The sequence below is a fragment of the Lissotriton vulgaris genome, chromosome 1_1 (assembly GCF_964263255.1).
Source record: "Lissotriton vulgaris chromosome 1_1, aLisVul1.2, whole genome shotgun sequence".
NCBI lineage: Eukaryota > Metazoa > Chordata > Amphibia > Caudata > Salamandridae > Lissotriton > Lissotriton vulgaris.
In genome coordinates, this window is record NC_141685.1 from 1,630,537,713 (window position 1) to 1,630,560,234 (window position 22,522).

The following is a 22,522-nucleotide window of genomic DNA, read 5'->3' on the forward strand; positions in this document are numbered from 1 at the left end:
CCACACTGATGGCGGCCAAAAGCGGTACAAAAGGGGGTGGTGATGGACGGAGCATCTGAATCAATCAAACACTCACACCCAGTCAAAAGATCTGGGTTTAATCCATCACAGTTCTTTAGCCCACTCTGCCACCCCAGTTCAGACATGGCTATATGCAAATCAGTCTGACCCTGTGCCTCATGGGAACAGTCCAGCCCGAACTGCCAAGCCATGTCTTCCCTGGACCGTAAACAAGCTTCCGAGGACCGGTTTCTGGCATTCCAGCCGTCATCAGCCCGGCTTGCATGAATCCAGTGGCAAAGTGAGCAAGAGACTCACGTCTGAGCATACCCTGCCACACTTATAGCGGCCAAAAGCGGTACAAAAGGGGGTGGTGATGGACGAAGCATCTGAATCAATCAAACCCTCACACCCAGTCAAAAGATCAGGGTTTATTCCATCACCGTTCTTTAGCGAACTCTGCCACCCCAGTTCAGACATGGCTATATGCAAACCAGTCTGACCCTGTGCCTCATGAGAACAGTCTAGCCCGAACTGCCAAGCCATGTCTTCCCTGGACCGGAAACAAGCTTCCGAGGACCGGTTTCTGGCATTCCAGCCGTCTTCAGCCCGGCTTGCTTGAATCCAGTGGCAAAGTGAGGAAGGGACTCACATCTGAGCACACCCTGCCACACTTATGGCGGCCAAAAGCGGTACTAAAGGGGGTGGTGATGGACGGAGCATCTGAATCAATCAAACACTCACACCCAGTCAAAAGATCTAGGTTTAAACCATCACCGTTCTTTAGCCCACTCTGCCACCCCAGTTCAGAAATGGCTATATGCAAATCGGTCTGATCCTGTGCCTCATGGGAACAGTCCAGCCCGAACTGCCAAGCCATGTCTTCCCTGGACCGGAAACAAGCTTCCGAGGACCGGTTTCTGGCATTCCAGCCGTCTTCAACCCCGGCTTGCTTGAATCCAGTGGCAAAGGGAGCAAGGGACTCAAGTCTGAGCATACCCTGCCACACTTATGGCGGCCAAAAGCGGTACAAAAGGGGGTGGTGATGGACGGAGCATCTGAATCAATCAAACACTCACACCCAGTCAAAAGATCTGGGCTTAATCCATCACCGTTCTTTAGCCCACTCTGCCACCCTAGTTCAGATATGGCTATATGCAAATCAGTCTGACCCTGTGCCTCATGGGAACAGTCCAGCCCGAACTGCCAAGCCATGTCTTCCTTGGACCGGAAACAAGCTTTTGAGGACCGGTTTCTCGCATTCCAGCCGTCTTCAGCCCGGCTTGCTTGAATCCAGTGGCAAAGTGAGCAAGGGACTCACGTCTGAGCATACCCTGCCACACTTATAGCGGCCAAAAGCGGTACAAAAGGGGGTGGTGATGGACGAAGCATCTGAATCAATCAAACCCTCACACCCAGTCAAAAGATCAGGGTTTATTCCATCACCGTTCTTTAGCGAACTCTGCCACCCCAGTTCAGACATGGCTATATGCAAACCAGTCTGACCCTGTGCCTCATGAGAACAGTCTAGCCCGAACTGCCAAGCCATGTCTTCCCTGGACCGGAAACAAGCTTCCGAGGACCGGTTTCTGGCATTCCAGCCGTCTTCAGCCCGGCTTGCTTGAATCCAGTGGCAAAGTGAGGAAGGGACTCACATCTGAGCACACCCTGCCACACTTATGGCGGTCAAAAGCGGTACTAAAGGGGGTGGTGATGGACGGAGCATCTGAATCAATCAAACACTCACACCCAGTCAAAAGATCTAGGTTTAAACCATCACCGTTCTTTAGCCCACTCTGCCACCCCAGTTCAGAAATGGCTATATGCAAATCGGTCTGATCCTGTGCCTCATGGGAACAGTCCAGCCCGAACTGCCAAGCCATGTCTTCCCTGGACCGGAAACAAGCTTCTGAGGACCCGTTTCTGGCATTCCAGCCGTCTTCAACCCCGGCTTGCTTGAATCCAGTGGCAAAGGGAGCAAGGGACTCAAGTCTGAGCATACCCTGCCACACTTATGGCGGCCAAAAGCGGTACAAAAGGGGGTGGTGATGGACATAGTATCTGAATCAATCAAACACTCACACCCAGTCAAAAGATCTGGGTTTATTCCATCACAGTTCTTTAGCCCACTCTGCCACCCCAGTTCAGACATGGCTATATGCAAATCAGTCTGACCCTGTGCCTCATGGGAACATTCCAGCCCGAACTGCCAAGCCATGTCTTCCCTGGACCGGAAACAAGCTTCCGAGGACCGGTTTCTGGCATTCCAGCCGTCATCAGTCCGGCTTGCTTGAATCCAGTGGCAAAGTGAACAAGAGACTCACGTCTGAGCATACCCTGCCACACTTATGGTGGCCAAAAGCGGTACAAAAGGGGGTGGTGATGGACGGAGCATCTGAATCAATCAAACACTCACACCCAGTCAAAAGATCTGGGTTTAACCCCTTCCCTGCTGGCCCGTTTCCGGCGCTGTGCGATAAACAAAAGAACAGGGGCGGGCCATGACGAACCCCAGCCGTCATCAGCACACGAGCACCGTAGTGCATGACGGCTGGGGTTCGTCATCAGCATGGAAGGGGTTAATCCATCACCGTTCTTTAGCCCACTCTGCCACCCCAGTTCAGACATGGCTATATGCAAATCAGTCTGACCCTGTGCCTCATGGGAACAGTCCAGCCCGAATTGACAAGCCATGTCTTCCCTGGACCGGAAACAAGCTTCCGAGGACCGGTTTCTGGCATTCCAGCCGTCTTCAGCCCGGCTTGCTTGAATCCAGTGGCAAAGTGAGCAAGGGACTCAAGTCTGAGCATACCCTGCCACACTTATGGCGGCCAAAAGCGGTACAAAAGGGGGTGGTGATGGACGGAGCATCTGAATCAATCAAACACTCACACTCAGTCAAAAGATCTGGGTTTAATCCATCACCGGTCTTTAGCCCACTCTGCCACCCCAGTTCAGACATGGCTATATGCAAATCAGTCTAACCGTGTGCCTCATGGGAACAGTCCAGCCCGAACTGCCAAGCCATGTCTTCCATGGACCGGAAACAAGCTTCCAAGAACCGGTTTCTGGCATTCCAGCCGTCTTCAGCCCGGCTTGCTTGAATCCAGTGGCAAAGTGAGCAAGGGACTCACGTCTGAGCATACCCTGCCACACTGATGGCGGCCAAAAGCTGTACAAAAGGGGGTGGTGATGGACGGAGCATCTGAATCAATCAAACACTCACACCCAGTCAAAAGATCTGGGTTTAATCCATCACAGTTCTTTAGCCCACTCTGCCACCCCAGTTCAGACATGGCTATATGCAAATCAGTCTGACCCTGTGCCTCATGGGAACAGTCCAGCCCGAACTGCCAAGCCATGTCTTCCCTGGACCGGAAACAAGCTTCCGAGGACCAGTTTCTGGCATTCCAGCCGTCATCAGCCCGGCTTGCATGAATCCAGTGACAAAGTGAGCAAGAGACTCATGTCTGAGCATACCCTGCCACACTTATAGCGGCCAAAAGCGGTACAAAAGGGGGTGGTGATGGATGAAGCATCTGAATCAATCAAACCCTCACACCCAGTCAAAAGATCTGGGTTTATTCCATCACCGTTCTTTAGCCAACTCTGCCACCCCAGTTCAGACATGGCTATATGCAAATTAGTCTGACCCTGTGCCTCATGAGAACAGTCTAGCCCGAACTGCCAAGCCATGTCTTCCCTGGACCGGAAACAAGCTTCCGAGGACCGGTTTCTGGCATTCCAGACGTCTTCAGCCCGGCTTGCTTGAATCCAGTGGCAAAGTGAGCAAGGGACTCAAGTCTGAGCATACCCTGGCACACTTATGGCGGCCAAAAGCGGTACAAAAGGGGGTGGTGATGGACGGAGCATCTGAATCAATCAAACACTCACACTCAGTCAAAAGATCTGGGTTTAATCCATCACCGGTCTTTAGCCCACTCTGCCACCCCAGTTCAGACATGGCTATATGCAAATCAGTCTAACCGTGTGCCTCATGGGAACAGTCCAGCCCGAACTGCCAAGCCATGTCTTCCATGGACCGGAAACAAGCTTACAAGAACCGGTTTCTGGCATTCCAGCCGTCTTCAGCCCGGCTTGCTTGAATCCAGTGGCAAAGTGAGCAAGGGACTCACGTCTGAGCATACCCTGCCACACTGATGGCGGCCAAAAGCGGTACAAAAGGGGGTGGTGATGGACGGAGCATCTGAATCAATCAAACACTCACACCCAGTCAAAAGATCTGGGTTTAATCCATCACAGTTCTTTAGCCCACTCTGCCACCCCAGTTCAGACATGGCTATATGCAAATCAGTCTGACCCTGTGCCTCATGGGAACAGTCCAGCCCGAACTGCCAAGCCATGTCTTCCCTGGACCGGAAACAAGCTTCCGAGGACCAGTTTCTGGCATTCCAGCCGTCATCAGCCCGGCTTGCATGAATCCAGTGGCAAAGTGAGCAAGAGACTCATGTCTGAGCATACCCTGCCACACTTATAGCGGCCAAAAGCGGTACAAAAGGGGGTGGTGATGGATGAAGCATCTGAATCAATCAAACCCTCACACCCAGTCAAAAGATCTCTGGTTTATTCCATCACCGTTCTTTAGCCAACTCTGCCACCCCAGTTCAGACATGGCTATATGCAAATTAGTCTGACCCTGTGCCTCATGAGAACAGTCTAGCCCGAACTGCCAAGCCATGTCTTCCCTGGACCGGAAACAAGCTTCCGAGGACCGGTTTCTGGCATTCCAGCCGTCTTCAGCCCGGCTTGCTTGAATCCAGTGGCAAAGTGAGCAAGGGACTCACATCTGAGCACACCCTGCCACACTTATGGTGGCCAAAAGCGGTACTAAAGGGGGTAGTGATGGACGGAGCATCTGAATCAATCAAACACTCACACCCAGTCGAAAGATCTAGGTTTAAACCATCACCGTTCTTTAGCCCACTCTGCCACCCCAGTTCAGAAATGGCTATATGCAAATCAGTCTGACCCTGTGCCTCATGGGAACAGTCCAGCCTGAACTGCCAAGCCATGTCTTCCCTGGACCGGAAACAAGCTTCCGAGGACCGGTTTCTGGCATTCCAGCCGTCTTCTGCCCGGCTTGCTTGAATCCAGTGGCAAAGTGAGCAAGGGACTCAGGTCTGAGCATACCCTGCCACACTTATGGCGGCCAAAAGCGGTACAAAAGGGGGTGGTGATGGACGGAGCATCTGAATCAATCAAACAATCACACCCAGTCCAAAGATCTGAGTTTAATCCATCACCATTCTTTAGCCCACTCTGCCACCCCAGTTCAGACATGGCTATATGCAAATCAGTCTGACCCTGTGCCTCATGGGAACAGTCCAGCCCGAACTGCCAAGCCATGTCTTCCCTGGACCGGAAACAAGCTTTTGAGGACCGGTTTCTGGCATTCCAGCCGTCTTCAGCCCGGCTTGCTTGAATCCAGTGGCAAAGTGAGCAAGGGACTCACGTCTGAGCATACCCTGCCACACTTATGGCGGCCAAAAGCGGTACAAAAGGGGGTGGTGATGGACAGAGTATCTGAATTAATCAAACACTCACACCCAGTCAAAAGATCTGGGTTTAATCCATAACCGTTCTTCAGCCCACTCTGCCACCCCAGTTCAGACATGGCTATATGCAAATCAGTCTGACCCTGTGCCTCATGGGAACAGTCCAGCCCGAACTGCCAAGCAATGTCTTCCCTGGACCGGAAATAAGCTTCCGAGGACCGGTTTCTGGCATTCCAGCCGTCATCAGTCCGGCTTGCTTGAATCCAGTAGCAAAGTGAGCAAGAGACTCACGTCTGAGCATACCCTGCCACACTTATGGCGGCCAAAAGCGGTACAAAAGGGGGTGGTGATGGACGGAGCATCTGAATCAATCAAACACTCACACCCAGTCAAAAGATCTGGGTTTAATCCATCACCGTTCTTTAGCCCACTCTGCCACCCCAGTTTAGACATGGCTATATGCAAATCAGTCTGACCCTGTGCCTCATGGGAACAGTCCAGCCCGGTATTGACAAGCCATGTCTTCCCTGGACTGGAAACAAGCTTCCGAGGACCGGTTTCTGGCATTCCAGCCGTCTTCAGCCCGGCTTGCTTGAATCCAGTGGCAAAGTGAGCAAGGGACTCACGTCTGAGCATACCCTGCCACACTTATGGCGGCCAAAAGCGGTACAAAAGGGGGTGGTGATGGACGGAGCATCTGAATCAATCAAACACTCACACCCAGTCAAAAGATCTGGGTTTAATCCATCACGGTTCTTTAGCCCACTCTGCCACCCCAGTTCAGACATGGCTATATGCAAATCAGTCTGACCCTGTGCCTCATGGGAACAGTCCAGCCCGAACTGCCAAGCCATGTCTTCCCTGGACCGGAAACAAGCTTTTGAGGACCGGTTTCTGGCATTCCAGCCGTCTTCAGCCCGGCTTGCTTGAATCCAGTGGCAAAGTGAGCAAGGGACTCACGTCTGAGCATACCCTGCCATACTTATGGCGGCCAAAAGCAGTACAAAAGGGGGTGGTGATGGACGGAGCATCTGAATCAATCAAACACTCACACCCAGTCAAAGATCTGGGTTTAATCCATCACCGTTCTTTAGCCCACTCTTCAGATGCTCCGTCCATCACCACCCCCCCTTTGTACCGCTTTTGGCCTCCATAAGTATGCTCAGACGTGGCACGTACACTTTGGCTCCAACCCCTGTTTCAAGGGGTAGAGACATGCAAGACTCCACTTTTGAGTAACTTTACACTCGTAAATGGTGAATATCCCAAAAAATTAGAGATACTCAAAAGTGTAGGAGCAAACGTACATGTATAACTTACCTTTGTGAATAGCACTGTGTGTGTTCACTTATTTTTCTGCTTAAGGAAAGGCTATAAAAGAGATTTTCAAATAATATACTTGCTATGGTCACTTTAACAAATACCTTTCAACCCATTTATTAGCAGAATAACCCATGTGTCGCCGGTTAATGATATAGCGTCAGTGAACACTTGTGTAGATGTCTCTTTCAGGGCTGGATTAAGAACTGAAAGCAGCCCGGGCAAATTTTGTGAGACCAGCTCATCTTTCTTGGGGCACATCAAGGAGTCCCTCACTATCACCTTCCAACAGTGCCCCGCATCTGTCCATAGCCCCATCTCTCACATGCATTTCAATTGTTTTATAGTGTCTCTCATACCAGTGTGGGGTAATGGAGCACTTTACATCACACGCTAATACAGAGATGATGAATCCAATGTGTGTAATCAGTCTATATAAAATGTTGCATAAGACAAAGGGAACTATAAGGTGTAAGATTCATATTGTCCATAATGGTAGGCAGTTTTTTAAGAGTGCTTGGTCTGGGGAAGCACAAACTCAGGATTCAGAATGTAATACAGTGGTTAGGGATGGCTTTACTAATAAGAATGTATTTCTACCCAAACAAACCCTTATTAGCAACATTAGAATAAAGAGAGACTCGGAAAAAGCACATAACTTTCTAACCTCTACCATGTAGTTTGCATGCAGCTCTTTGATGACACTTCATAGCTTACTGTGGTAGATTAGGAGTGTAACCTATGTACTGCACAGAAAAAATAGGGTTTCTGTGATAAAGCAGTAAACCTCTAAGCTATGCACATAAAAAAGTTCTGTGCTCTGCATGGTATACGTCCTTTGCAGCAGGCATGCTAACCTTCTGTGCTATCTTGGATGAGTCAAAACTGCCACTAGACAAAACTCTGATCTCTTTCCAGCAGGTACATTAATTACCAGCGTTATCTTGGCACTTTTATTGTTGCCTGAAAACTACTGGATATACAAGGAACTCTGCATAGGGTGGTTTCAAAACTACACTGCTACAAACACAGCCCTCAGTAACAAACCGGCCCCCACACTTCCAGCTTCCGCTGGAAATGCCTGATGCCCAGTACGGCCAGTACGGCCTTAGTCTCTGCGCCCCAGTCACCCTCAGCTGCATCTAGGACATTAGGTGGTTCTGACTGCTTTCTCAGGTAAGTAGAGACAGGGCTCAACTGCTACTCAGGAAATGTTCTAAAACCAGCCTGAAAATTGCCTTGAGCATATGGGCTTAGCGAGTGAATGTGACCCTTTTGTTTAGAAATGGGAATTTGAGCCTAACAAATTCTTTTTAACATGGCTATAATACATTTTTGAAAACAGTGAGTCCGTGGATAACCACAGACTACATTTGCACTGCAATGGGCTATGAGCAGCCTTTTAAAAGTTCCACAAAGTTTTCACAAAATCTTTTCAAATTTCAACATAAAGAAGAGACAAAAAATCTATCAATTGTGTTCATAAATTGATTTATTTGAATAACCAAGGGTAAAGCACAAAATAATAGAGTCAACAGTTATCCTGCAATTGGATTTGCTTTTCGCAAAAATGAAAATAAATGCATACATACAATATGCTCAATTCATCTCATAAATTAAAATTCATATCATCCAAATATTATGAATTCCCAATGCATTTCGGGTTCCTCAAGAACCCTTCTTCAGGGGAGTGTACTTTGAAAGAGATAACAAATGACGACAATTTCTTTTGAAGTCCCCCGTCCAGAGCTACAACATAAAGCATAAAAAATGCCAATGATAAACAACGGTCAAAAACACATAGATCTGCTAGATACAGCGAGTGATTATGCTCCTAGGATGAAAATGAGGCCAACGCACCTGGTGAATTCATTTGACCGTGATTAAAGAAACGTGCTTGAGGGAAACCGTGTTGCGTGCAACTCGATGCACAAGTGACCAGTGCAGAACGGTATAGTAAAAATGTTATTATCTTCAAAAAAGTGCAAAAGTGAGTAAACAAGGCTGTGTACAGGAAATCCACTGATGTCAACAATGCACTGCACTTCTCAAGTGTACATCCATATTCTCTCAAGAAACACTTACCTATTTCTCAAATCACAAGAATAAAGAGAATTACTTCTGAAGAATCAAAATGCCACGACCTGATTCAGGACCATATAGAAAGATACAGAGCGAGAGGTTATCCTGAAGCCATATTGAAACGATCTGAACAAATCATTTCCTCAAAAAACCGAGATCATCTGCTAATGCAAACCACTAAAAACACATGCAATGAGAAGTGTTCGCTCTAAAACATTCAGCACAAGCACCTAGCATTAAGGCCATTACTAGGAAACGCAGGGAGATCATTGAGAATGAACCAGACTTCAAGGGAGTTTTCTATGGTTCACCGCTATTCGCACACACCAGATCGAACAATCTGAGGGAGCTACTGAAGTCACTAAAAGTGGATGCCAAATTAGTTCACAGAGGTATGAAAAAGTGCCACAATTGCGGACAATGCGGAAATGTAATCACAGGGAACATATTCACTCACCCACACACAGGTCAAAAAGTGAAACTACAACATACATCAGATCGTACCACTGAAGGAGTAATCTATGCAATAAAATGCCCATGTGGGCTTGTATATGTGGGGAGATCCAATTGAAAGATTAAAACACGTATTGTGGAACACAAAAGCAGAATCCGCAATAAAAACACCAATTCCTCCTTGGCAGCACACTGGTTGACAGCATCACATACCATTCCCCAACTACGGATCACCATCCTTGAACGCATTAACATCACATCAGGCATTGACATACACACAGCGATGGCACGCAGAGAAACGCATTGGATAAAGTATCTTGGCACCATAATCCCAGGAGGGCTCAATGATCATTACGAATTGTTATGCTTTTTGTAATCTCATTTACCTGTTGTTTTTCACTGTGATTATCTTTAGACTGTAAGGGATCTTTAGACTGTAAGGGATTTGAACTCATTCTAACATACTTTTACTACCGCCAAGGATTACTGTCGCTTCTACTGGTAGGACAATGTTATATATCACGTTCATTTGGGTTTTTATTTTGGCCTTGGCGTTATTTGTGGCCTTGGTTTTTTTCGCAATAGGTTGGGACATGCTTGTTGGTATTGTCCCCCATCGCTTTCATTAAGCGATAGAACACTCCCTATCCGGTTAAGAATTGTCACTATTAGGTACTTCTGGGTTTATTGCTCGGCGTTTGTGAGGTTTAATAAAGGCTTTGTGGTTCAATCGACACACACATAGTCCGTCATCTATATCTGGAGACTCAGGCCCCGTTAAATGCTCCACACTGGTGGCTTACGGCACACACGTTACGTTCGGTACGTTGTTTATGAGAGATTCTGGAAGCCCACACGCTGTTTGTTGCGCCAGTGAGTTTTGGAAGCCCGAGAGGGTACTCTTCTTTCAACTTTCAATTGGATGTCGAGTTCTAAGCTATACCATTTTTTTTACCCCACAGAGTGACTGATTTCAAACTTGCAGTGCGAATCTAGCAACACACGATTAATTAAGCAGTGGCTTACGGCATACACGTCACGTCGGTTACGCTGTTTACGAGAGATTCCGGAAGCCCACACGCCGCTTGTCGAGCCGGTGAGTTTTGGAAGCCCTAGCGGGTATTCTTCTTTCAAAATGTTACCAGTTGTATGTCGCGTCCTAAGCAACCCTATTCTTTATCTTACAGAATGACTGATTATAAACTTGTAGTGTGACTCTAGCGACACACGATTGTGTAACCATCGGTAACACTTTCATTGAACACGTGAATCTTATATGCACGCATATAGTCGGATAAGATTGTGTATTAAAGTATCTTTTTGGCATCTTTAGCGCGCTGGTGCTATCGTCATTTATCTTTCTTGACAGACAACAGGGGTAAGGAGTCCACGCAGTTCTTTCACTTGTTCTTTCACTAGTTTACTCACTTTTACACTCTTTTGAAGATAATAGCATTTTCACTATAACGTTCTGCACTGGTCGCTTGTGCATCGAGTTGCACGCAACACGGTTTCCCTTCAAGCACGTTTCTTTAATCACGGTCACATGAACTTCACCAGGTGCGTTGGCCTCATTTTCATTCTTATTCTCTTTCTGAGTGCAAATCCTAGGAGCATAATCACTTGCTGTATCTAGCAGATCTATGTGTTTTTGACCGTTGTTTTCAATTTTATGAACACAATTGATAGATTTTTTGTCTCTTCTTTATGTTGAAATTTGCAAAAATTTTGTGAAAATTTTGTGGAACTTTTAAGAGGCTGCTCATAGCCCATTGCAGTGCTACATGTAGTCTGTGGTTATCCAGGGATGCACTGTATTCATTATTTTACCTCAGAGGGACGCAGGGCACAATCCCTCTTCACATGTAGGCACGCAAAAACATCATCACAACCTTTAAACCAATACACACTGTTCATAGGAATCTGACTCCATTAAGGTGTGCAGACCCACCCTCTACTTATTCATAGTATAATACATTTTTAGCACAACTTCCAGATACTGAGCCTGACTCACAAACTGACCTTTGTAGTACTACAAAATTGCGGTGTTCTCCACCCTGACTGCAGAGTCACCAGGAGAAGAGAACTCTGAACACATAAGTATAGCAAAGGTGGAATTTGTAAAACTCCACACATAGGGCCCCATTACAATGTCTGCCCGCCACCGGAACGGTAAATCGGATCAAACGTCAGAGGTGCGGCGGTCCCGCTAGGCACCCTCCGCAATGCAAAATATGCATGTTGTGAATTGGCATGCACAGCGTGACAGGCACCACGCATTGCCTGCCACATTGTGCATGCCAATGGAGAGGGGTACCATACACCTCAAGTGCACCCCTCACCACCCAACACCTCGGGGGCCCACAACTACCCCCCCTAGCCAAAGACTGCATGCCTTTCCATGGCGGCATCGCTGCCATAGAAAGGCCCAAATCTGCACACATCATAAGAAGGCGGGCGGTGCCTGCTAGGCACCGCCACCATATTATGGCCCAGGTCCGCAGGGCAGGCAATCGTAACGATTGCCTGCCTGCGGAAAAGCAGGGCGGGGGTAAATGGCAGGCAGGCGGGGAAAGATGACGGGCGGATCGCCACGGCCGTTCGGGCGGTGGCGATCCACCCAACATCATAATGACCCCCTTAGTTTGTGAATTCCAAGAAAGTAGTGAAAGGACTACCAATGGTAAGTTTACCTTTCTGAATCAGGCCTACAGTGTATAAAAAGCCATGTTTTCAATGATGTCTTGCATTGAACTCATGAGGTATCCCAATACTTGAGAACCTGTGGCAGTTACCAGTAGCATTATTTCTCCTCCGCACCAAATAATATATGTGAAATCGGTGTGATGTTCTCTTGAGCTGCAATCTAGACTCGATTAGCTGAGGAAGGCACCTCGGCCACTATCCCCATGCTAGGTTGGGATTTTGCCAGTGTCCCAGTTAGCTGGTCCAACCATGGTTAGGTAGAGACCACTTACTTTAAACAGGAGCCAAGGAAGAAGCTGCTTGCCACGCCAAGGTATACACATCCCTCCTAAATTGCAGGCAGACAAGTCTGTCTCTGTGTCCGTAAAGGATTGCAGGGCGCAGAACAGATGTAGAGTTCAAGAAGTGCCTGAAAAGATGCCCAGCACAAACCCATCAGATAAACCATACCTGAAAGCAGAACTCTTTTGAATTGTGGATGAGGATGATGCAGCTGAAAAATAAAATACACAAGGTAAATATTTTGGAACTAAACAATCAAAATAGGATGGTGCAAAGCAGGCTTTGTGAATAGGAAGGCTGTCTGATAATAATATAAAGCGTTGAAGTATTCCCCAGAAAAAGAAGAAAGTACGTGTAGAATTGGTGCATTCTGAGTCAAATTGTGCATGTACTGGAACATACCCTGTTTCCCCTCGGTAAATTTTGTCTAGTTGACATGCTGAAATTTCAATGGGCAAAATTTTGAGAGATGCGGTGTTTGCCACAAATATCAACATGTTCTTAGTACACATACTGGAATTTAGCCCATCCTCGTGACTGGTGTCTAACAATGATGGGCAGGAATTTAAAGGATTCAGGGGGAGAGGGCGTTATTCACAGTTTACACTGTTATTTAGTTCCTGGTATGCTACATTCACATTTGATCAATTGCAAATAGCTACTCCAAGGTCACATAGCTCGAAGGAAATACATGTTCTCTACTGAGGCTCCAAATTCTGCCCATTGTTGCCTCTGGGTGGTGGTCTGGATGGTTATTACATAATGAGTTAGTAGGCTAGAAGTCTGTTTATGTGATTGTCAACACAACACACGTGATACAAATAGCCTTGTGGTGTGTGTTTTCTCCAATCTAGGGTAGGTGTGTAAAAGAGAAATAAAAAAAAGATTTATAGCGCACATTAAACCCGAGGGTATTTAAGCGCTATGCCTGAAAACAGAGCTCATAAGCACAGTAAAACCATAGAGCCTACAGAGAGAGAAGTCATGTTGTTAATGATTTCTTAAATGAGACAAAGGGGTCAAATCTAACAATGTGGGTGGGCAGGGAGGAGATGATTGTGCATATAAACTTTGAAAACTTCAAAGTTGTCTCATCAACTTCTTGTTGACATGAGTCCTACATTAGATCAGCCTGTGGGGGCCAGCAAGGAAAGGGCCCTGCTGCCTGTCGAGATAAAAGTGAGTTATAAGGTCATATTGTATAAAAAGTTCAAAAAACACATGAGGCCAAATGTAGAGGAGTGTGTAATTTCCCAAGGTGAACCACATTTTGGTTACAGCACAGGCTTCACCTTCACATTTGTAGCCTTAAATTGTACAATTTGAAGTGCTATTTAGTACTCATTTCAACGTTTTATTGTCTCAATGTTTTCGTCTGTTCACAAAACTAATCAGGGGCATTCAAGGGGACGATCATTAGTGTCTCCTATGTCTGATCAATGTGTGTTTTGCTGTGAAGCAATAGATCTATGGAAATGTTTTTATTCTTTTCCATCATGCATCATTTGGGGGTCCATCTCAGGATGTTTCCATTGGCCCATGTTGGATGCTGATCCTCTTTCTCACTCTTTCTATGCAAGACTCTGCCCTTCTAAATGCGGGGGAGTGTGCATGGCTTCTGTTTAGTGTGCAGAACAGTGCATTGCTGCAATCTGGTGATGTATCTACAGGATCTTCACTAGTGCTGTACCTCGGGTTCAGGTCAACTACATCTGGCTGTTTTTGCTAGTTCTCAATAAACTTTATTCCATTAGGCTGGGATTGAGTGAACACATTTGTGGCATAACGTTCCTGCCAAATTCAGTGAGTTACATTCTTTGAATTATAAGACACAGTGAGCATTACACATTCACTGTGGTTTCTGTTTTATTATTATTATTAATAATAATAGTAATAATAATAGTAATAATAATAATAATAGTAATAATAATAATAATAATAATAATAATCATGAGAACTATAATGTCAATAACAACAATGCACACAATTTGTACAACGCACACCATAAATTGAATTTCCTCCCAGAACTTTAATAATAAGTGTTTTATTAATTACTGTAGTGATAGTCAATTTGCTGACCACAAAATGAAGGAAGGCCCCTGCTCGGATTACAAATCGAGCCAGCAGGTTAAAGATGTGTGGAGTGGTCAATCAAACCCACTCCATTTTTAGGTCGAGCCTAGTGTTGCAGCGCATGTGCTGCGCGCTTTGTGAGGCATGCAGTATTCAGTATATTGTGGAAGCTTGGTGGAAGCTCCGCCCACTCTCCGCCCATCTTTTTCATTGGCTTAGGTCCTAAATGCTGCCTTCCGATTGGTTTTTGGCTTGTTATTCCCTTCTCATGGCGGCTGTCATTTGTATCCTTCCATGGCTACTGGCCCCTTTACTTCAAACACTATTTTCTTCTAGTGCCCCCTCCTGCAGTCCGTGACTTCTCAGCCCCCCCACACTCTCTCCAATCTGCACTCCCGTTCATGCCTTTTCGTCCGCCTGCACTCCTGTTTCCAATGCAAAAGGTCTCGCGTAAATGCGAGTGCTATTGCATTTCAATTGCTTGTTTTTGTCTTAAAACGTCTTTATTGCCATTTTATTAAAGGACAGACAGAAAACGAGACAAGTTCAATCTGCTTTGACTTTACGTGCGCCTCATAAGGCTGCCTGTAATAGGGAGTAAATGTGGAGTAGTGGTTAGAACTGTCAGCCCTTTGATCTGAAAAACCAGCCTCGAATCCTGGGTCTTGGCAAAGCACATCATTTTTGGCAACCATCGCCCCAGCCGAGACACTACATTTAGCGTGCCCGTGCGAACAATCCGGTGTGCATTTGTTTTGCTAGGCATAGTGAGATTAAGTGATTTGCCCAAAATCAAAAGGATATTGAGTCGATACCCAGACTGGAACCTGGTTCCCCAGCCACAAAGTCGGCAGCTTTAGCCCTGGCCCCCCCAGATGTCTATTAATCTACCCACTGTTCCTTTTCCTTTCCGTGGATAATATAAAATTCCTTCTGACACGCCGATATCCCAATATTGCATCACGCACATTTGCAACCAGGGTTTGTACAGGAATGGATTTGAGGCCCTGTGACCCTCAGTCATGGAAACAAACCAAAGACAAATGATTTAAGTGACCCTATTACTAATACAGAAAACTATTATTTTGAAGGGCGTGAATAGGAACGCATGTAAACTTGCGGTGCAGGTCAACAATTCATTTAAGCTGCCAACATTAATGCCTTAAATGTAATCTAAGAGGAGCATTGTCTCTCTTACGCAGTTTTTACAAATATTATAGAGAGTTTACTACAAAAAGTAATGAAATATTTTCAAGTGAAAATTCACTGTAACTGTAGTTGAGGAAGGTTACATTGTTTAATTTCTAATGTTTTTTTTTTTTTTTCTTTCAGTGCTATACCATTTGAAGATGGTCGCTTTGTTTCCATAAAATTATCTGGGTCAGAGAGAGGCTTGACACGCTGCCTGGCACGTTTCTTAAAGAGTTACAGTCAGGTGATCGTTTGCTATTGGAGTTGGATGATACTTCTGGCTGTAATCATATGTCTAGTTGGTGATTTACAAGTCATAGAGCTCTTGGTTGTGCTGATCACGCTGTTTGCAGGTCTGTGTTACCCTACGATACGCTGTTTGGTCACTCTATCGTTCCTTGCAGTTGTGAGACAGAGCATAAACACGGGGAGCACAATTGAACTAGATTACTGTATCGGAGACCCCCTGTGAGAGAGGGGTTATTTTATTTTACTTTTCAGTGATGTCGTTCCGCTGTACTTCTTGTTTTATGTTCTATGACATTTTAGCGGTTTGGAGTTTTTTGAATTATATCTTTTTCAGGAAGCATATGCACCAGATTAACGCCCGTCGGCAGAACGCCATGTTTAAAGTAAATTGCAGTAGGACCGGGTGTGTAATATGTTTAACGTTATCCCAGATTTTCGTTTGCTGGCAGGACCCTATGAACCAATTTATCCAGAGTGGATTCTAACAGCAGCCAGAATCTTATGGACCCCGCCCTTCCTACGGGCCATGGTGATTAGTTGGCCAGACGCCAGTGTGTACGTCGTGTGCACGCACAGGGGGAAGCCCAGGAACCCCCCCTCGCTCGGGAGTTCCCATGGTGGCGCTTAAGTGAAGGGTGCAACACAACTACATTGTCAACACAGGGCAATTGAACCTCAAACAGGCACCGTAACATTCATAGAAACAGCGCCCTAGAACATTAGAAAACTACCAACTGACAATGAAAATCCTTGCTTGACCTCCAGAGTACCGGTGACGGCTCCAATCTCTATTAGTAAGTCAAAAAGTCGACATATCATTTGGAAGTAGTTTGATTGGATCTCAGGAGATGCCACTCCTCTGTGTGGGTGCTGAGGGGTGGAGGGTGGAGGGGGCTTTGCCACATTCAGGGGTCCTGGATGCACTGAGGTTTGGCATACGGAGAGGTGGCATGGAGACTGGTGGTGCTGGGGAGTGTGACTTTAGAGGCGATTTCTCTGGAGCTGTGGTCTCACTTGCTTTCCTCCCTTCTGTCGCACCAGGGCTGGGCTGACTGTCCAAAAACGTAACACCCATGGCGTCACCACCTAACAGTACACCTTTGAGTGTTGGGGGTGCTTTTTAGGTCAAGCATTCGAGACCTCTTGTATATATTTCAGTATATACCTATATGTGTATGTACTTTGTGGCCTCTGGAGATCAGCCCTAGGACTTTCTATGCTTCCAACTAGGGACCTTTGTTTCTTTTCTATTCAACTGCCTCTATTTAACTGTCTTGATAGAAAACGACCAGTAGAGGTCAGTAAAATACCACCATTTTCTTTCTGCTTGTTCAACTGCCTCCATTTAACTGCCTTGATAGAAAACGACCAGAAGAGGTCAGCAAAATACCAGAATTGCTTTCTGCTAAGGGACTTTCTTTTTCAATTTTTTTCTGGCAACTGCCTCTGTTGAACCTTCTTGATAGAAAACGACCAGCACAGGTAAGTAAAATACCAGAATCATTTTAGCATTCTCTAGATTCCAGTCCATAGAAATTGTCTTCCACAAGCACCCGTAGACAATAATATATTTTTCAAATCTTTTTTTCCAGTGATATGACCACCGAAGGCCCTGATTTTATATTCAAAACAGAGCTTTTTACTACACCATTTCCCGCTGAAAGGCAATATTTCTCTCCATGTATTCCCATACTTGGCGTGTCATGCAGTTTGGTGCATACTTTCCGTCCATGTTAAGGAACAGTAGATGTTTCAGCATCCAGGCTAATGTGCTGCATAGATAAATTCATATAAGATCCCAAAGGCAAGACCGATTGAATTGCAAATGCTTGTTATAATGGCTAGCAATCCCTATTGGTGACCAAATACAAATAAAAAAAATATTTTCACAGATAGCTCTATTTTTTCCCTTATCTAACCTATTAGAATGAAAGACTTTCATGGATGTTAACTGTGACATGCTGCCGCCATTTGTGTATTTTGGCCTGTCCTAAACTTGCATTTCAGTGGCAAACCCTACAATGATGTATTGCTGTTCCTTGCAGAGTGTCTGGACAGCTTATGGGTAGATTAACAATTAGTGGCAGCTGAATTGATAGGTTGACCTTCCTACCTCTTCTGCACCCCTTAGGAGAGATTTCTACTGATCCTCTGGTTAGACTGGTGCTGTGACCCATAACTAGGACTTCTCACTTTCGTATGAGTGTCTGTTGTTTGACCAGGTATATGTTACACAATCAAGTAGTATCCAGTTAAGTTGTTTTTCCCTGATGAGGGTTCTGGCAGTTCTGGCTTGTCTTTTGAAAAGCCCCTCGGTAACACCTCAGAGAACCTGCACACTTTACTAGATTTTGATCGGTATTAACATCAAGCCTAGAGTGTGACCTACAGACAAAAGACTAACTATGAATGAATGAAATAGGTCTTATTGGGCGCAACTTAGCCCGAAGGGCATCAAGGCGCCATACATAACAGCGTGAACAGACTTACAGATAACAAAGGTCTTTAGGCACCAGGACCAAGGTCTACAAATAAGAGTCACGGAAAAGCCAGGTTTTCAGTTGTTTGCTAAACACCCTTGTGAGAGGCTGGGAGGCCAGTTCTGGAGGAAGGGCGTTCCAGAGTCTGGGTGCCAGGGTGGAAAAGGCTCTGCTGCCCCATCTGGCCTTTGCAAATCTCAGAATCGTAAGAAGATTTTTAGATGCTGATCTAAGCACTCTAGTTGGGTGGTAGGGCTGAAGAAGGGAGTGGACACCTTCAGAACCACAACCGTAAAAGGCCCCGTGGGCAAGACAGAGAAGTTTGAAAGATATTCTAGCCTGGACAGGAAGCCAGTGGAGATCTTTCCGGGCCTGAGATATTGAGGCGAGCCGGGGAAGATCCAAAACCATCCTGGCTGCCGTGTTTTGAACCATTTGGAGGCGGTGAACCGCAGATTTGTTCATACCTCCATAAAGAGCATTACAGTAGTCTAGTTTTGAGGAGACCAGAGCTACTGTTGCTTGTTTCCTGACGCCGGAGACAGATAGAGTGAAATTTTTCTGAGGATCCTAATGATACCACCATTATAGAAATGGGGTAACCCAATACGGTTTTTTGGACCTGGGTAATCGATACTGTCAAAGAAAACAATGGTCCAAACCGAAATTGATCATTTGATCAATGAATAATACACTCAGTTGTTCTTTTTTCACTATTTAAACGAGTATCTGAGTTAATCTACTCTGAAGAGTTAAACAATGAGGGTTATTAAAGAAAAAAGAGCAACTACCTGAAAAGAACTAAATTTATTCCAAAAAAGGGAGTTTTCAAAATTACTCCATCACAGTACAATTAATTATATACATTTATACATCTTCAAAAAACAAACGGTAAAAAAGGGAGCAATCTGCTTCTAATAAGAGGGGTGCCAGAAAAGGAAAAAAGAGAGTGATTTAAAGAAAAAGCGGGTGTAAGCCTCAACGAAAAAGTGACATAGAATTTTAAATAAATGGAAAACACAAGACTATAAAAATTCAAGCTAATAGTGCAATTAGGCCACTGTTGTTTGTTGGACTTTTCACATTTATACAGTCTAAACTGGCATGTATAATGAAACTTTCAATAATAAGTAAACTAATAATTCATGCAACTCCCTGAACACTATCTTAATTTACCCTAGGTCCATATTGATTATCGACGGTAAAAGGGCTTGTCATGTACGTCCTGAGGAAGACCCGCAGGTCGAGGTTCCCAGTCACCCCTGTACCCCAAGACCGGTCGAAACGTCGACGCTCTTTTAGTAAGCAAATAGGACCACTACTTATTGAAAGTTTCATTATACATGCCAGTTTAGACTGTATATTGTAACACCATCTCCCTCTCTTTCTGGTGTTCTTGTAGCCTGTCTCTCTCCTTCATGGGTAGGTGCCTGCCCCCTCCACTTGTTTGTAGAAATGGCAGGACAAAGATTCATCAGTGATGAGTCAACATCTTACTTTTATTAGGTGGTACATTTTTTCGTTGGCTGGAACTCAATATGAATTGGACCTTCAGAATCAGGCTCTTTAACTAAACTCAGAGACTGCACCTGATCAGGTCTGGACAGCTCATGTTGACCCCCATATCACCCAAAAATGCTGGTAACAAGCACAGGACATTGTATGAGTTCAGCACAGCCCAGGTGGGGTTTCCTGTGCTAACAAAAGGTCTGTAAGTGAGCAAACCTGCACAGGGGGGAAAAGAGCAACGCCTGGTTGACTGAAAACCAGCCCCGAGGACACCTCAAGGTGGCGAATCTCCAAAAAGCCACAACGACCTGGAAGCCTAGAATTCCTTGACAGAAAAAATGACATCTGAACACTCAGGGGGCCGAATACATGTAGAATAAACTCAAGGACTGTCACTGAAAGAAAATGCTCCTCTTGCTAGTTAACTAACTGTATCTATCAACTTGTATTACTACAATCTTCAATGCTGAAACCCTCAGGAATATTTCAGCTTAAATATTATTTTTATTTTAACTTTCAGTTACATTCCAATATTACACCTTCAATATTGAGCACTACCACTGTCCCAATTTAAAAAAGCACCTTCGACCAGTACCCAGAGTGCACGTTTGTTATAAGAAATATATTCTAAACCTATGTTAATCACTTTTCTCTTTTTTGTAAAAGACACAACACATACAATCATACCTGCATGAAAACAGATCCTGTCATAACAATGTTACCTAAGACATTATAGTGTATCCTGTATTTTAAATCTAATCACATTTGTCTGGAGATTTGAAAATGCTCCCATCAGGCGGGAGCAAACACTTTTCCTCGCCTGCGCCGTTGCGGGCAGTGAAACTACTGTGAGCCGGGCCAGTAAGTGAGCCGGCCCCAGGAGATGGGGTCCCTGGGGCCAATAAAGACTCAGTGAGGAGGGGTTATGCGGCCTCCTCCATTTTAATTAAAGTGTAAGCCATGGGTGAAGGGGTCCCCAGTGCCTTTTTAAGGCTTGGGATGGGGGTGGGGGGGGGGGGGCAGTGCACCCCCTCCCCTTAATCAATACTTTGGCCCCAGGGGACGTGTATCCCCGGGGCCAAAAATGGCTCAGGAGGGGTGCTGCGTGCCCCCACCTCTTAAATATGTCTGGCTTCATAGGATGGCGTCCCCAGGCCCCTAAAAAGGCTGGGGAAGGGGCACTACTGATGCCCCTTCCTCATATATAGTTTCAAAACTAGCGGCTGCCATTTTTATTTTTTTGCTGTGATCCTGTGGGACTACATTAGCATTGCAGCAAAATGTAATTACATTTTTTATTTTAGTCCTCTCCCTTGGCGCCTGGGGAGTCAGGGTATTTCTACTGTGCCCCCTAAATATCCATTCTTTTTTTTAAACTTCAGGACAGGAGACTAAGTCCCTGAGTCCTGTAATGGTTGCCAGCAAAATTTTTCTCATTTTGCTGACAACCAATCAGAGCACTCACTCCCACGAAGCAAGATGGCACAAAAGACAAAAGCTCCTTGGCCAATCAGAATGCTCTATTTTTAAATTGGCGCTCCCGTGACACTCTCGCAGACCCAACTGTCCAGATATACAGATATTTTTAAACCCTAATTTCTCAAAAACTACTGAATGGATTTACACCAAATCACAAAAAAGCACAATCTGCGGACCAATATCTAGCTTCCTGACAAATTTGGTGTAATTTTGTTCAGCAGTTTTTGCAGTAGTACTTCTTTAACCAGTGTATGGAAAATGTATGGGATGGGGTGTGGCCAAGATTGTGACCCACTATGAATCATTCTGTAATTGCTGCCCCTTGTTGAACTGTTGGTGCTTAAGACCCCAGTCACACCGGTGCGGCTCCCTAGCCTGTTTGCAAAGGGCTGTATTTTGTGTCTCAGCTGAAGGCATGAGTCAATGCCGTGAGCAGCCACCTGCAGCAGGAGCTGCAATTGCCAGTGCTACCTTGGGCTGCTAAAATGGAGTGGTTGGGCGCTGCTGTCCCTACACGCAGCGTAGGCACCATCATCTTCAGGAATTTGCCCACATGTACGGCGGGAGAGTGGCACTGCATCGCTGTGTGGACAGGCCCCCTCAGATCCTTGATTGGCAAAGGTGCTTGCCTTGTCCAAAGCAGCCGGGGGGCTGGAGCCGTGATCACCCCCAAAGTAGAGACTAGGCACAGGCCTGTGTTGTGATCATATCTAGGACCCTAATTAAATAATCCCGATTTATGCCCTTATGTGGTTATAACATCATACCCTTATAAAGGCATAAGAATGAAATCCATATTTAGTAATAGCCAATGCAAACCAAATACGGCAAGGCTACTTCCTTAGACTCCTAGAAAGCACAACGAGTTCTTTCAACAAACCAAACCTCCAGCAACCTGGGAATTCCCCATGCCTTTGTTTTGATTTGCCCTAGAACTCCCGCGAGCACTGAAAGAACGGCCAGTTCTTAGTGACATCTTTTATTGACGTCTTATGTCCAACCTTACGTCAAACACGGCACCTTCCAGGTATAAATATACCAGCGTTTGCCTTAAGCAACACACGGTGGTTTGGAGCAAAGCGGCTATCTACTTATCCGAAGCCCAGCTGATGTGAGTGCCAAAGGAAGCCGTCCCTCCCATTTGATGCACTGAGAAAGATGCTGTCTTTTTCTCCTGCCGAG

At 45.6% G+C, this 22,522-nt stretch overlaps 1 protein-coding gene across 3 annotated transcripts in view; it reads right to left on the reverse strand.

Annotated features, from left to right (window-relative positions):
- Positions 1–22,522, reverse strand: part of LOC147750942 (transmembrane protein 116-like) — a 188,283-nt gene that overhangs the window by 69,387 nt on the left and 96,374 nt on the right. For all 3 annotated transcript variants that reach the window (XM_086918847.1, XM_086918848.1, XM_086918849.1), the window contains one exon: positions 12,528–12,570. In XM_086918847.1, coding sequence (XP_086774973.1) covers positions 12,528–12,570 — 43 coding nt within the window. The remainder of the gene's footprint in view (positions 1–12,527; positions 12,571–22,522) is intronic.